General features: G+C 40.4%; 1 protein-coding gene across 1 annotated transcript in view; it reads right to left on the bottom strand.

Moving 5' to 3' along the window:
* The window catches only part of LOC133001576 (copine-8-like), a 32,366-nt gene that overhangs the window by 13,679 nt on the left and 2,430 nt on the right, over positions 1–16,257 (bottom strand). Inside the window, exon 2 of the mRNA XM_061071187.1 lies at positions 409–449. Within this exon, the coding sequence (XP_060927170.1) occupies positions 409–449 (41 nt within the window). The remainder of the gene's footprint in view (positions 1–408; positions 450–16,257) is intronic.

Raw genomic sequence — 16,257 nt, 5'->3', positions numbered from 1 at the left:
ATTGGGGTCCCAACCAGCTTTGGGGGGGCCCAGCTTGCAAAAGTTTGAGAACCCCTGACTTAGAGTGACTCACAACTTAAATACAAACTAAAGAAAACTAAAGAAAATACCCTTATTTAGTCACAAATTCATTTAATTCTCCTATACACTCATTTAAATCCAATCATTTTCTTCCATTTACACCTTCATGTTCTTGCTTCTTGCCTCATTCCCTACTTTCTTTTCGTTATGTTGGCAAACTGACTATATTTAATTGAAATTATTTTCCCTTCTCTTTGCCTTTTACTTTCTTCATTACTTTTCTCCTCATTGTGAAGCTTGGAAATGATAAGGAGAAAAGATCTTTTGCTCTCTGAATTTAAAAATCATTAACGGTGGCTTGAACAGATTTGTGGTGGTTGATCTTACTTGGGTCTGATTTGGAGAAGGTGTCCCTGTCCAGCAGGTTCCTGTAAAGACACAAGGGGATAAAGTAGTTATAAACATAGTTTCCTTGGTGAGAAAGAAAATCATTAGCGGCCGAATGTGTCACTGAGTGCATTTTAAAAACAACTATTTATGTAGTGCGCTGGGCATGAGTCATAACCATCACATTCTGTTTACAGTATCCCTGTGGTGTGAAGACACAAACAATATTTAAAGTACTAGATGGACCACAGCCATGATACTGAGGCGTATGAGCTGCGGGTGTAAATTACAATATGACAAATATCACCTCTTATACATATTTATTAAAGGGTTATCCTACCAATGCCTGTCCATACTTTTCTTCAACAATAAATTCCATGAACAGATCAAAACCAACATAAATTGATTCAGGTGTTGCCTGTGTAACTATATCCTGATGGTACTTCCATAATGATGGACAACATTTCAGACAAATCATCTTGATTGTCCCCTTCGGGTGGTCTGCAGAATATCTCACAAACAACTGCCTCCTCCCAGGATAGTGGATGTGAAATGGATCAAACAAACCAACTAAAAATCTAAATTATTATTATTTTACGCTGTAAAAACAGGGGCAAAAGTCATGCTAGACAAAAAATGGTGGCACCTATATCCTGGATATTTTTAATAATTCTATTTTGATTTGCTAAAACTTTCTTTTATTGTAGTTTTTCAATGAATTACTTGCATTCAAATGTTAATTATGTTAATTTCTTTTTTAATTTGTTTTTAACATCTTGTATTTTGTCATATCACCCTTAAACACTTTGAATTGCATCAATCTCCAACACACTATCTTGCAGCCATAAATACTCACTATAGCAAAAAGACTATACACTATTGGAGAAATAACTGCAAAAAATTGCAACATATTATCTTATCTTCACATGTTTGAGTTTATTTGTGCTCAAACAGAACCTTCGCAGTTCAAACAGAGAGTAAGCTTTGACTTCGTCATTCACATCACTTCACAACAAAAAATCTCTCAACTCCCGTGTTGCATATAAACAGCCAGATGAACCGCCACAAACATCCTGCAATTACTTTCACCATAAACAACACTATCTTCAGGTTGGAGAGGTTTCAACTTATAGACTCTTATTATTTATGGGAATCCAGATTTTTATGGATTTTAATTTCATGCTTGGGAAACACTGAGGTCTAAGCTCCTATTCTCCTGGGACCAGCGACACATTGTGCAGTCCTCTGTCTCAGCAAACCATTGTGTTTCATCAGAGATGGACATTAATGAAATGGCGAAGAATTTATGTTCCCCAAAAAGAAAAGGGGGAAGGCTGGAGAAAATTAAATGGGCTGGTATAGAAGCGGTATAAGACCTAATTCTGATTGGAGAATTATGAGAGAATGAGTGTGAAGGAGGAGAGAAGAGGACAGGTCAAAAACTTCGATGAGGTTAAATCACTCTCTAAGCATATAGGCCACGATCAGAATTTTAAATCTACTCTTCCATCCACTTTATTCCTTCCATTTAATGTACCCTGACGTTTGCTGGTTGCAGAGAAGCCTTCAGCGTGGAGGTAATGCTTTCGGTTATCCTTTCTATCCCTGGAATTGTAAGAGACTGTGAAAGGCTGTCAGACAAAGCCCTAAAACCATCAGTAGCTTTTTTTTGTTTCTAAATGCTCTTCTCTCTGCTTTTCTTCTTTTCTCATCAACACCACCTATGGCATTTTTCTCTCCATCTCAAGCTCATGTGTTTGTTCTCAAGCCAAACACACCTTTAGTATCAACTTGGTTATTTCTGCTCATTAATCATCTTATTCACTCTATAGCATCGCTTATAGTGATAGGTCACTGCTTCATGTCAAGACCCTTTGCAAAACAAGTTGTTGTCATTTGTCTCAGATTTCATGTTCCAGTTCAGTTTGGAGTGTTTGAGTTTCCTTCCTTTATCTCAAAACACACAATGCCGATGCACAGAAACTAAATTACTAGATTACCCATTGGTATGTTTGTCTGTTTGCCCATTGTGTTGTCTGTCCTTGGCAACAAAAACACTGATGGACACATAATCCATCTAACAAACATTTCCATTGACATTCCTGTTTACATGCTTAAAAGAAAAACCTGGTTTAAACAACCTTATGCAATCACCTTGAAATAACAGCCTCTAAATGGTTTTGAGGCTGATGTGTCATAGGGAGAATGGTGAATCTTCCAGCTTAGCTCTTATTCTGAAAAATGTCTGCATATGCACCGAACGTGTATCAATATCTTGTTTTATCTGAATATCAAACTTTATTTAGTTTACAATAGAGAAAACGCAGCCAATCCTTCAACCAAAGAAACTGCTTTAGAAAATTATGATAACGATGACTCAATTATTTGTAAACAGTTGCTAATTTTCTGTCAATCTATACTTTATTGATGGAACTGTTTCAGCGCCTGTTTGAGTAATGCTACTTTAGTATTCTAGTGTTTGAGTAAATAACTTGTATCAATATCTTAATAAACTAGATCCGTATTTGTATTTGGATCAGCACCAAATTTAAACATAAATATCTGTGAATATCTGTCACCTAAAAAACTATTTTCATGTCCATACCCCATGATCCATAATTGTTATCTGAGAAATCATAGACATTCTTTCAAAATGTAAATGATTACAATTTTTAATTTTTAAAAATCCTGGATCTAGATTTATTGGGTACTTCCTTGTTCATGAATCAGCTTGGAAAGGTCTTCAGGAAGTAACCAGGGATAGAATAAAGGGAAATAAAATAAGAACATCAATATCACCACCTTTATCCTTAAAGCTATGCGTTCAAACAAACACAACTGAGTATTCTCTGTAGCCATATGGTGTAATGAATAATAAATGGTTTGCTCTGTGGTCAAGTTTTGGGATGCTTAATATTTCCCCACAAAAATAAAATCATATTTGCAGACCATCTGTTGTCAGGCCACTGTCCATCACAATCTATGAATAAATCAGGACAATAGAAGATATATGCACACCTCTATATTTCAGACAGAGTACAAAGAGCTATGTGGCAGCATCTGGCTGAAGACGAGGAGTATTTCCCTTGCTCTGCGTTGGGGGTACAGTTAGGGACACCAGTTAAAATACACTTTCTCCCTTTGAGAGAGAATTTAAGGATCCGCAGTGACTGGCTGCTGCTCAAAGCATATCACACATGGTGGCACTCCAAATGGGCTCCTGGGCTCCCCCTGCGCGCAATACTGTGTGTGTGTGAGTGTGTGTGTGTGTGTGTGTGTATGTATGTGCGTGTGTGAGAAACACGTTTTCAGGATTTCCACTTCAGAGGATGATGTGTATGAGTCATGGCTCTCTCGTTTTTCTCTCGCTCCTTTCCTTCCTTTCATCCAGAGGCAGACAGCGGAAAGCTAAAAGCTGCCATCCGAGTCACAGAGAAGTCTGCAGGAAGAAAAGGTACCAGACTAAAATAGTTAAAGTATTTTTAGCTGAGTTCCTGAACAAAAAAAAAATATCTTCTTATATTCTGTTGTTAATGTGTAATTTTGACTGTAATTTGTGCATATTTGTCACATAAATATCAGGCAGGACATCAATCAGCTGATCAACTCTGAAGACAAGCAAGGGAATCCTGCTGTGGAAGAGACAGTTTCCTCTTAGTCTCTGAGAATATTGATTTCTTCCATGGATTTCCCTCAGGCTTTCAGCTTTGCTATGTTTAGATGAGACTCTCTCTCCATCCCTCTCCCTCTCGATCTCTTCCTCTCATCCTTCCATACAAAAATGCCATCTTTGGCTTCTCTGCTGGCTCTCACTCTCTCTGGTGCACGCTCGCTCATTCACACAAGAAAACGTCTTGCTCAGTGCATCATCTCCAATTCACTCGCTGCTTAATCACTTCATGATAGTTTCTCTCTTTGAATGTGCTGCCACGTCTAACTGGAGGACACTCCAAATTATTAAACGTAACCCTAAGTGATCCACTCAGCCTTAACTGGGTGGATTATATACTTTTCTCCAAGTATTCTAATATATTCTAGCCGCTATCAGACGTTCAAATGAAATACAAAATGATGGCTTAAAGGAAATAATCGACACATGAAGCTATGACCATGTGCAAATGAAATTGCACATGCAAAACACAATTTCACTGCCAAAGGGCAACTCAAATGCAGGCACTCCTTTTCAATAATACACTTACTGGGCTTTTAAGGCAATTAGTGCAACAAGAACTGACACCATGCACGAGGCCAAGCACCCCCATTAAATGATTACAAACGCCTGAGACAAACAACTTCCTCTGACTGAGAAGGTAGCTTTTAAAAAACTGCAAGTTTATTTATATATTTGATACACATATGGGTGCAGGGTCTATGTAAGTCCTTATTGGGAGGTGTCACCACTCAGAAGTCATCTTGGCAATGCTCCTGCGCAGTTATTTTGGGTGAACAGGACCAGGATCATGTCCACAGGAATGGGGGGTTTAATGTATTTATTATATTTCATTCATATGAATTAAAACTGCCTCAAATCTTTTATGAATTTGCCACAAAATAAAAGACCCCTGCAAACATTGGTGATCCTGGATGATTGATATCATTAGGCTGGTTATCACTTTTCTGTGAACACTGACAGTTCCAGATTTGAGCAGATGAGGTGAGTTACAAGCCACATAATCAACATCAGAAATCAATACAGAAGCAATTTGCATTTGTGAATAAATGTCAAAATATTATTCAGTTGCTTATATCGTTCCATATTTCCAATAGGAAGTGATATGAATACACGCTCACAAAGATGCAGTATCCTTAGCCCCGGCACTGCACATACGCACACACAGACTCACACTCACCACAATACAAAAAGTCATGAGGCAGATATGACAGTGCTGATCTCAGACTGCTGTCAAGCTAGACTTCCTCATCCCTAAGGTCGACCCACGTATACCAGTGCAATCTCCTGCCATCCTGGCCCTACCTCTGACGCATCACCTCTGACAGCTGTCACTCACAGCCACAGGAAGTGAAATCAGATACCAGATGGGCAGAAAACACACATGTATGCACACACATTCACACACTGGAGGAAGAAGGAATAAAAAAGTGAAACATTGGGACAATAGATAGACGGTGGAGGTCCATGAAGAGACGGACAGTAAGGCAGACAGATGGTGATGCAGTATCTTCATCTGATAAAGCAATTCTCTATTTATGTGAAATGTTCAGAGGTCAACAGAGGTCAGAGGGGGGGTTGTCTCTCTTTCTTTCACACAAACACACACGGACTGGAGACACACCTCCGTGTCAACAAGTAGAGCCAAACGATAACAGAAGTATGGGGACAGTAACCATGGCAACTGCTGACATCCAATTGAGGCTACTTGAAGGACTTGACTGACAGTTGCGGCACACGCGTGAGCTTTTTTTCAAGCCGACTCAAAAAGCATGCCACCATCGCTGTTGTGTTGTTGTTTTTTAAACGCTCACCTTTTCACTTCTTTCCTCTTTTTCCTTCTCTATGTCTCCTATCCTCTCCTCTTCCACCCCACTTTCCCTTCTTCACTCCTCAGTTCCTTCCTTTTCATGCTGTTTATCCCTCTCTTCCCTTTCCCCTCCTCTTGTTTCTCCCTGTTCAAATTAATGAATATTTCCACAATGATTTTTGGACTGGCTCTAGTCCGTGTCGCGTCGCTGCGTGCTACCTTGACGACACAACAGTAAACCCTCCCATCTACAGGGAACCCTCACAACCCTCCCCTTTCGCCACAGAAACAAATTGGGGTTTTAGCCCACTGGAGGAGAGGAGAGGAGAAGAAAATGATTCAAGTGTTGAGTAAAAGAGAGTTACACATATAGAGAGGCAGGCTCCCTAATTATCAGTCCCAAACTTTGGGTGTGTGTGCGTGTGTGTTGCTGCTCTATTTCTGTCAATGCAGGCGGTATTGGGAGTCCAGGTTTAACCATTGGTGCAGAGAAAGAGAGAAAAGTTGAGAGTGAGAGCGTGAAAAAGACGAGGGAGTTTAAAAGCCACATAACACGGAGGTGCAGAGTTTAGAGGCTGTGTGTGCTTTTCTAGGTTAAGAATTATAGCCGTACAAGTGTGGTTATGCTGCTGCTGCTGCTGCTGCTGCTGCTGCTGCTGCTGCTGCTGCTGTTGCTAATATAATTAATCATTATTGATAAGTAAAGCATGGCAAGATCTTAAAACAGTTTTTATATATTTTTGAAATCCCCTTTGCAGCCATCTTCTGATAAACACACAGAAAGACCATGTATTGTATTGTAAAAAGAACACATGGTGTAATTTCTTCATATTTTTCATTTACTCTCTTTAGTAATGTCGGGTTAGCATGTATTTACTAGTTTCTACGCTTACGCTTACGTAGAAACTAGCTCAACCTCTATGGCAAAAATAAAAGATAAGAAATTATGCTTATAGTTTGAAGCATCAGCATTGGCAACTATTAATAAAGGGCCATTTTCAAGCACATGAATTAGTACATATATATTTGATATGTTTTAATGTAATTAATATGATTTTGTATGCAGGGCTTAAAGTAATGATGGAGTCTTCTTACAGTTTATTTAATGCAATATTGAGCTCCAGTAGATGCTGCTTTAGTACCAGCATCTTGTCCCAAAACCAATTCTTAATCGGCCTCACCTCAGATGTACCATCCTCGTCGCCCAAAACTCCCCTTGGAATTTGCTGCTGCTGAGCTCAGCGCATGCAGTGTTGCGTCTTCTCATCACATTTCTTTGGCTTCACATCTGTTTCCTCAAACCTCCCTGGTTCTTGTGTTCTCTTTTCAAATACCTTGATTATTATCCAAGCCTTTAAACACCTTTAGTGTTTGTTTATTTCCTTTCTATTGTTCTGTCCTCCTTTTAGAGGAGAAAGGGGGTTTTCTCACTAGGAGCGCAGAGCATTAAATCCAATTGTGCCCTCTGTTTTACTTCCTTCTTCCTCCATTCCTCACTCTCTCTCTTTCTCCCTCTCTCTGTATGACTCTTTCTCTTTGACCGTGACCTGAATAGGGTCTCTGAAGACTGAAACATCTCAATGAACTAGATACAGTTACACACATATAGAGAGACGCAAAAACCACATGGAGCACCCTGTGCATGCTCCAATGATTTTCCAGTTCAGCGAACCCTGTTGTCCCCCATGTCACACATGTACACAAACAAGTGAATACAAACTGCTCAGGCAATATAGTATATGGTCCAGTATTCCAGATCTAATAAACTTTATACATATATGCAAACAATAACACTGGATGGAAAAACAAAGATACTAATCAGACATTAAAGCGGATCTGTGAATGACAACAGATTCCCTAAGAGACAATTCTCTCAAGCAATTCCTTCCGAATTTAATTCTCTGATCAATGGGTTATTAGTTGCAACAGAAAGTAAGAGTAAAGTAAGAGTATGCAATATACCTTACTATGAAGGTGAGAGCTGCTAACCTGAGGAGCCAGATGGTTTATTACACACAACCATTTGGGGTAAGTTAGTAGGCAGGTGATTTGATGAACCATCTATCCATCATTATGTTTGATCCCAGGCGGAAGGAGATTGAGAAAAAATTCTTTCCATTGAGAAAAGCCTTTAGTAATGCTCCTTGCTCTTCTTTCAATGAAGAAATAGCTTTATTTTCTGATATACCAAAGCTCCAGAGGCAAGTATGCAAAATGAATTAAGGGCCAACATTATTGTTAACTAATAGTCGCTTCTCGCTGTCGTCACACCTAAGACAGGGCTGCGTCTGCAAATAGCTCCTCCCTCATAGAACATATAGATAGGTGGTTTGGCCACGAGTGGATACCCTAAAGCCTGGCAAGATGGATTCTTGCTAGCAAGAAGTCCATACACACACAGCAGCTGAAAAAAGCCTACCCAATGAAAAATAGACTTAAATCCACTATATCCAGATTTGCACCCGCACGAATTTACACACACTCATCGATACCAACCACCTAAATATGTCTGGATTCTTTATATCAACATTCACACATAATTCTAATTTCTTTGAGAAATCAAAGCAGATCTTGAAAAATGCCCTCTCACAATGTTGAAAGAAAACAAAAAATGCCCAAAAGTAATCAAAAACCAAAACTGTTGAAATATCTGCAGATTTGTCAGCAGGCATTTTTCATTTGCCGGCGTCATGAGCATAGTCATTGGCTGATGCTAATGACATAAAAATACCAGATATTAGTACAATAAATCGGCAGAAAGACAGTGGTTTGCAGATAATGAAATATGGCCAGAAAGGGAATTTTCTGTCCGTGTGTGAAGCTCAGATGATCTCAACAGGTTATTGAGCCAAATGTTACAGGTGCCTGCTTCTCTTTGTGCATGTGTTTTTTTTATCTCATCACATCTTTTCCTCTTCAATTTAAATGATCTATTCAGTATTGTTAATTTGCAACAGAGCATGATGAAAAGCTCATGCTCCCACACAACCCCAGTCTCTCACACACACTTACACATACTGAAGGGGAGCATCAGCAGCTTGTATTCTCTCTGTGCTTCTCTAAGAGGGCTGCCCTAATTCTTCTTGACAAGGGCTGGAAGAGCCAAGAGAACATCTCAGTACACACACACACACAATAAAATATGCCATGCCACTATCCATTTATACACAGACATGTGCAACAAAATACACATCAGTGATGGGCAACACACAGCCAAACATCTGTGCCAGTGGCATTTTACCTTAATTGCCTTTGTCACTGCTTTCAGTGCAGTCTAGTCAACCTCGCCTAGTTTCCTGCATCAACACACAGACACAGACACGGCACCCACCCACCCACCCACCCACCCACCCACCCACCCACACACACACACACACACACACACACACACACACACACACACACACACACACACACACACACACACACACACACACACACACACACACACACACACACACACACACACACACACACACACACACACACACACACACACACACACACACACACACACACACACACACACACAGCCTGCAACTGCTCAGTACTAACAAAAGCCAAGTCTTTGCAGTTGTACACACTGAACATGAGAAAAATCGGACATCAGATGTTTCTCAAGTCGTGAAAGTGTGTCTGTGTTTGTCTGTGCGTATGGTTGGTTTGCGATTGTGTCTGCCCATGCCTGTCTCTGTGAATAACTGTTACAGACTGACAGACAGGGCGAGTGTGTAAGCACTCATGCATGTTTGTATAACTGTTGTGATGAGGCTACTCAGAGCTACCGTGGGCGACAACAGGGCAAGAGGATGAGGGAGGGATGGAGGGGGGGAGAGAGGGATGAAGACAGGGGGTATTTTTATTTCTCTCCCTCTCTGACTCCCTTCATACAGTGTTAACCTCCATATCTTTCTTTTTCCTGCATTATGAGTGCGCTGTGGCCTTTGGACGACGTTATCAACAGGATGTCGAGAGTACGTTTGCTCATGTTAGAGGCATGCTTGTGAGGCTAGGGGCTTTTAAATGAGAGACAAAGGGAGACAAGAAGGGAGGGAGGCAGCATCCCTGGCTGTAAATACAGCTGTTGGGGTGATTTACTGTATGTCAAGTAATCTTGCCTGTCAAACAGTCTGAATCTGTGTTGAAATGAGAGCTCTATGTGTGTGTATGTGTGTGTGTGTCTCATGCTGAAAATGTCATTAACTGACTGACTGATGGGCTGTGCAGCAGCACAACTACCTGTGAGTGTAAGTGAATGCTTAAGTGATGGCTTTAAATGCATGTGTGCGCATGCCGTGAGGATTATGTACTCTATTGGTCTGCATGTGTCAGCCCTCATGCAGTCCTTCACTTGAATTGCTCTCCAGGGCTTTCTGTTGTACATCTATGCACCCATTGATGATTTAATTTGCTACTAGGGCTCCGGCACCTTCAGCGATGGTCCATTGAGCATAGCTTTTAACGCCTGTTTGAACCAGAGAGGTCAAACAGTCTCAGTGCTTATTTTTTTTACAGGAATGTTTTAAAAATAACTCTAAAGAACCACCCGCTCTGATAAAATCATTTCTCACACAACAAATCCAATACGTCTAAATATATCTATTAAAATATGTAAAGAAAAATACATGAAAGCGGATCTCTGAAGTAAAGTGTGTGTGTGTGTGTGTCATCATACAGAAGCTACACAACTATTTTATAGTTATCAACCGCTAATATTGATGAATTTGGCAAACTTGATCACTATAAGTTTTTTCCACTGTACTAGAATTTGTGGGGAGGGGGAGGCAGCACGAAATTTGACTGAGGGAGCCACGTCGCTATTCTCTATGCAGCAATAACCCTGTAGGCAAAATAATATTTTAAAAGCAGTGAACTGTGTGCAAAAGCACTTGTATTTGTAGCCATGCCTATGATTTTGTCACCATGAAAGCTGCAGCATGTACATGAGAGAATAAAAACAGGTTGGCACACATTCCTTGTCATTGAGTAAAATCGGAGCACTGAACATACACTCTATATATGTGGCACACAGTGCCTTGATTAATAAAATGGGATATATGATCATTTTTAAAGTAAAAGCATAGGTATACGACACAAGTGTACGGCTGCGCTTGTAGACAGGTGAGATTGTCATCTAAACAAATTCTTCTGACAGACAAAGCTATGCAGAAATATCACACATACCACACAAATTCACAACTACACTTCTAGCTCCCACACTCTGTGACTGTCCTTCAACAAATACAGTAATGTTACAGTTTATTATTTGCAAGTATCCCACTCACTCTGCTCAGGTTACGTTGCTGATGTGAAAGGCATTCGTGTGTGTCTGTGTGTCCTTGAGTCCATGTTTTATCACCTGCATTTTAAAATAACTCCACAGCTGTCCAACCTTGAGAGTAAGGCCAATGGCGTTACCTATTACCCCACTACTTACTTTATCTGAATGTGCAGAACTCACTGTTGCGTTGTGTGTGTATGTTAGTGGACACATAGCCCTTGACCTTTGCCAATGACATGCTCTCCCTCTTCATCAGATCTTTATCAATCTATTTTCTCCCTGCAGCTATACAACTTGATGTATGGAGTGTGGGCATTGTATCAGTGTGTGGTTCGTGTGTGTGTGTTCTCAAAGTGTGTCTAGTGTGCAATTAAACCCACAGAGACTCACAGTGCACATACTGTCTGGTAACTTATGTAGAAAAACCACCCGCAGCGAATGAACAACAGAAGCAAGGAGGTCAATAGTAATTTCCTCCCACGCATTAATCTTTACTGACCTGACTAGAAGAAACCCAAACCTGATTACAGAACAGGACCTCCAACACTAAAGGCACCAACACACTCATGAACAGAGATAGTGTACCATGGACAAGACAAAGGCATCAATCCAAGCTCAGAAAGGGTTTTTTCTTTCAATATATCTTTGTCTCCCTGATTGCCAGCACCACTGTGTTGTCATCCAAAATCATTTGCACCCCCTGCAGTTCACAACCATGTGTAAACACACAGGAAAAGTTATTAGCCGTCGTGTCACTGCGCACACGCGAACACATCCCTTTTGTGCTTTTGGCTGGCATTGAACCAGCGCGCAGCGGGCGACCCCGTCTTCCCTTCAAAGTGACGGTTGTCAGCGGTGTCTTCAATAAGAGGACCATTATGTTAGCTCCACGGGACCAAAAAGGTCAACGCAATCACTCCCCGTAGACGGAAAAGAGTGAGCAACCTCAAAATAGATAGCAGCTTGGTCATGACAATTTTAAAGGACGGTGTTGCAGGGTAAGTGGTTCATTGGAACAAAAATATGAGGCAGGTGATGAAAGATCTGCTGTCACTGTTTTAATGAGAGAAATGGCAGGATTAATAAATAGCAAGATTTAAAATGTGAATTGGTAAAAATCAATGGTGTGAAGTCAACTGGATGCAATCTGGAGCTTGTGATCTTTTGAGTCACTTAAAATTCCTGGAAATTAAATACTTGATGCTAGCAGTATCTCGTGGAGTAAACAATGGATAATATCAATAAAACAAGCATAGATAAAATCACTTTTCAACCTAAACATTTATCATTTTTTTCAGCAGGGGCCTGAAGTCCAAATAATAGTAATATCTTGTTTCAATAGTCCTAAGTCTCTGTTTTTCTAAGATACAACCTTACACAACCTATTTATCCAACCTACTTTGTAACCTTTTCTTGGCAGTAGTCCAATAACCTGAAGTGTCCTCCCACTATCTGCTCCACGGGCTGACATTCCACCAAATTCACAAAATGTTTTCATATGAACTCTCACATCTGGTAGTTGCAGTGGTTTTTACAGTGTGTTCTATTGATTGCATGTACATTACACTGCTCTAGTGGAGGATGCAATTCATAGTATCTCGAATATCAATATGGTTTGGGGAGGGCTAAATTGATTGAGGACTGAGGGCTCAATAGTCCATCAACTCTATTCTACATCTTCTCCTCACCGAAATCAATCAAAAAGCTGATGATTAAAATTGGTTTAAATATTGTTTTGTGCAACCATCCAAAAAAAGGCCACCTGAATTTAATTTACTTAACTTTTCCACTATTTAAGGAACACGTGCCTGTGTGTAATTTGGAGTTATGGTGAAAGATTTACAGTAAAAGAAATTATAAATATATTGTTTTGCGGCAACCGCGTATTAAAAGTATTCCATCAAACCTACACTGAGCACTGGCTTAAGGCCATTCCGTTGTTTTTTAGACCTATAACTGTGCTTAAAGAGCATTGAGATTTTCATCGGAACAAATTCCTTTAGAAAAGAAATCAATGTAGAAATACTACAATGGTAATTCACTAACATACCAAAGACGACTAAATGAAAAACAAGATGTTGTTAAATGATTGACTGTGCTGCTGTTTGTGTTGGCAACATAGACAACTGACTATTCTCTGGGTAAACATTAGTAAATCAGACCGGACAAGTGACAGAATGGCTGCAGGGCTGGCAGAGGCCAAAACAACCCACAGTACCGTGTATCACAATTTTACCATAATGCTGGTTGTCCGGTCATAGATCACTGCTGCTTTTCTGTCCTAATACATAATTAATCACATTCAGCATCCAAGTTTAAAACGTATTACATGAGCAGCTTTGAAACTAGCTGGGCTAAGTCCGGTTTTCATCCAAATGGCTGACATAAAATATGGATTTTTGAAGAACTAATAGAACTTGTAGGAGGCTATATAATGCAAATGACAACGTGGTGTCAACAGTTTCATCCCTCTTCATGTAGTCCTGCTGCGCTCAACACCAGCGTTTAGAGAAAGGAAGAGAGTAGAACGAGAGGTTACAAGCACACCACGACTTGAACTCAATGGGAGTTTTCCAGCTTCACACTGTCAGTATGCGCCTGCCAACACAGACTATCACACTGCCAAGTGAGCCCATTCAAAATTAGACAAAGGCCAGGTTTTCCACTAGGAGACAGAATACAATGGACCGCTTTAAAACCATGACAAGCATGTGATGACCTAGTCTGCCAACAGCCAGCTGATTGTGACACCAGGCTGTGTGGGGAAGTTTCCAATCACTGACTTTAGACTTTGTCCTCAGCAAATATCAACAATCAATTTTAAGGAAAAAAATTGTAATTGCCAAAAAATACTTGATAAGACAAGAACAACTACAGGACCACTTGTGGTTTGAAACTGATGTGATGACATATTTTTGAGTGAACCTATTAGGATCAGGGCATTCGCGTGTCCCAGCCTTCAGGCCTGAACAAATATGACCTTGTTTTCAAATTTAGCTTCCTTTCATATTTCAAAACGAGCCTTTGCTGAAGTCAGTCAGGAAATATTTGCAACGCACGATATTAGATGCATGACTAAGCCGGCACATGTTGTGGCAACAGGGAAAACTAGATCCAGACTTATGTTTTTATTCTCGTCATGGCTCGACAGCACAGAGGAGGTAGACACAAGAGGGAGTGTGGGAATTATTGCTGTCGATAGTCTTGAGGTTTGCTGACAATGAAATAAATTCTGAAGAAAAAAAACCTACTTAGGTCCTACTCAGAAGCCCGTCCCTTCCTCATCTCTCCCAGGCAGGCTGGTTTTGTGTGTGCATGTGTTATTTCTGACTTTTCTATCAAGCTGAGTGCCAGCTCTAAAGAAGGTATATTATGCTCACATTCAGGTTCATCATTTTACATTGGGTTATTCCTTTTTAAAGGTTTATATGCTCCAATGTTCAGAAAACACATAACTCTCCTCATACTCTCGCTTTACCTGGCTTTGTTAAGGGGCGTGCAATGCCGGGACAACAGAGGAGGCATTTGATGAGCAGTGTTTTCTGTAACTTTGCAGATCACATTATAAATAACATACTGGAGGACAGGGAAAAACTGAAAAAGCATCATATGTCTCCTTTAAGATGCTGGAACCAAGGCTGCAACAACTTATCGATTTAATCGATTACAAAAATAGTTGGCGACTAATTAAGTAATCAATTAGTCGGGTCTGATATAATGCTGGGCACACACTGAGCAGCATCTTCTGAGGTTGGGGCATTAAACCAGCCTATCCCATGCCTTGCGTAGCTCACATGATGTCTCCTCTCTAAGGGTAAAGGTTTGAAAAAAGGGTGGAGACAAATGCCGCTAATGTGTGAACATGCCAACACTTCACAATTAAGTCTTAGCTGCAAACTGTGTAAAGCTGATTTCAAAATGAATGTGTGTGTGTGTGTGTGAGAGAGTGCGCGTGTGTGTGTGTGCTTGTGTGTGAGTGTGAAATAACAGGTAACAGCCTGTGTGCTGGCCGGATCAATGGCGATAATAGAATATTTGGACTTGGGGCCATTCATCACAGAGTCTCCTTGCTCCAACATGTAGGTGGTGACGCTAAAGAGCATCAGGGAGTAATTCATCCTTCTGTGACTGCGTTCAGGTGAGGAATGGCTTATGTGTCCACTCATTCATATATGTAGCGCCGGCAGCATACAGTAGGTGTGAACATACTTTGGTGCATGTGTGCTTTTGTTCAACGCAGTGGGCAGAGCTGAGTACCGTTATCGATCCATGCTGATTCCACAGACTCCCCCATCAATCAGCAAAATGTCTCCAGCTAACTGCTTAGTCCAAGCCCAGCTCTTACTATCAGGGCATTAGCTCAATAAGCTGCAGACTCACAGGATCTGATTTTTATCACCACATACTTCACAACAATTACACAGGAGGAGCTTTGCGGACTGAGAGCGCATGCTCAAAGGCTCTCGAACTTTTTTTTTTCTTGTCTTCTTTGCTCTCGATCATGATAAGTCATTCAGTTCTTAAAAATAATGAATAAGTATGAATATCGAAATTAAAGGAAAACAAGAGATGATTATGTGTCACTTGTTCGCAAATTGCCAGTTACAGTTTCTCCCCTAACAGGTTGAAACATCTTAAAACCCAGAACGCACACTTTAAGTGTTTCAAGAACACTGATTTGCATTGGAAATAAGCCAAATTAACTCATCGCTGCAGATTTTTACACTCATTTCAATTTGGACTCCACTTACTGACCTGTGAAGATGGATTTTTGTCCGAGCTCCCTCTCTCTGTCATCCTCGATCAATTGTGAATGACAGCAACAATCATTGCAGCCACAACGCACAACATTGCTCACTCTCAGGCTATTGTCTATTCAGTTAATTTTTGCACTTTAACAACCCCCTACATACACACACACACACACACACACACACACACAGAGGGGAAACCTAAAAAAGTAGTAACCATGGTGATATTATGCACTGCCCATTGTGTCCACTTAAAAAGACTGCATATATAAAAATACACACAACCTATATGCTAAGCGTCACAAATGTGTACAGTAAGTGCACACAAACACATACC

The sequence above is a fragment of the Limanda limanda genome, chromosome 1 (genome assembly GCF_963576545.1).
Source record: "Limanda limanda chromosome 1, fLimLim1.1, whole genome shotgun sequence".
Taxonomy (NCBI): domain Eukaryota; kingdom Metazoa; phylum Chordata; class Actinopteri; order Pleuronectiformes; family Pleuronectidae; genus Limanda; species Limanda limanda.
This window is presented reverse-complemented; position numbering and strand designations above follow the sequence as displayed.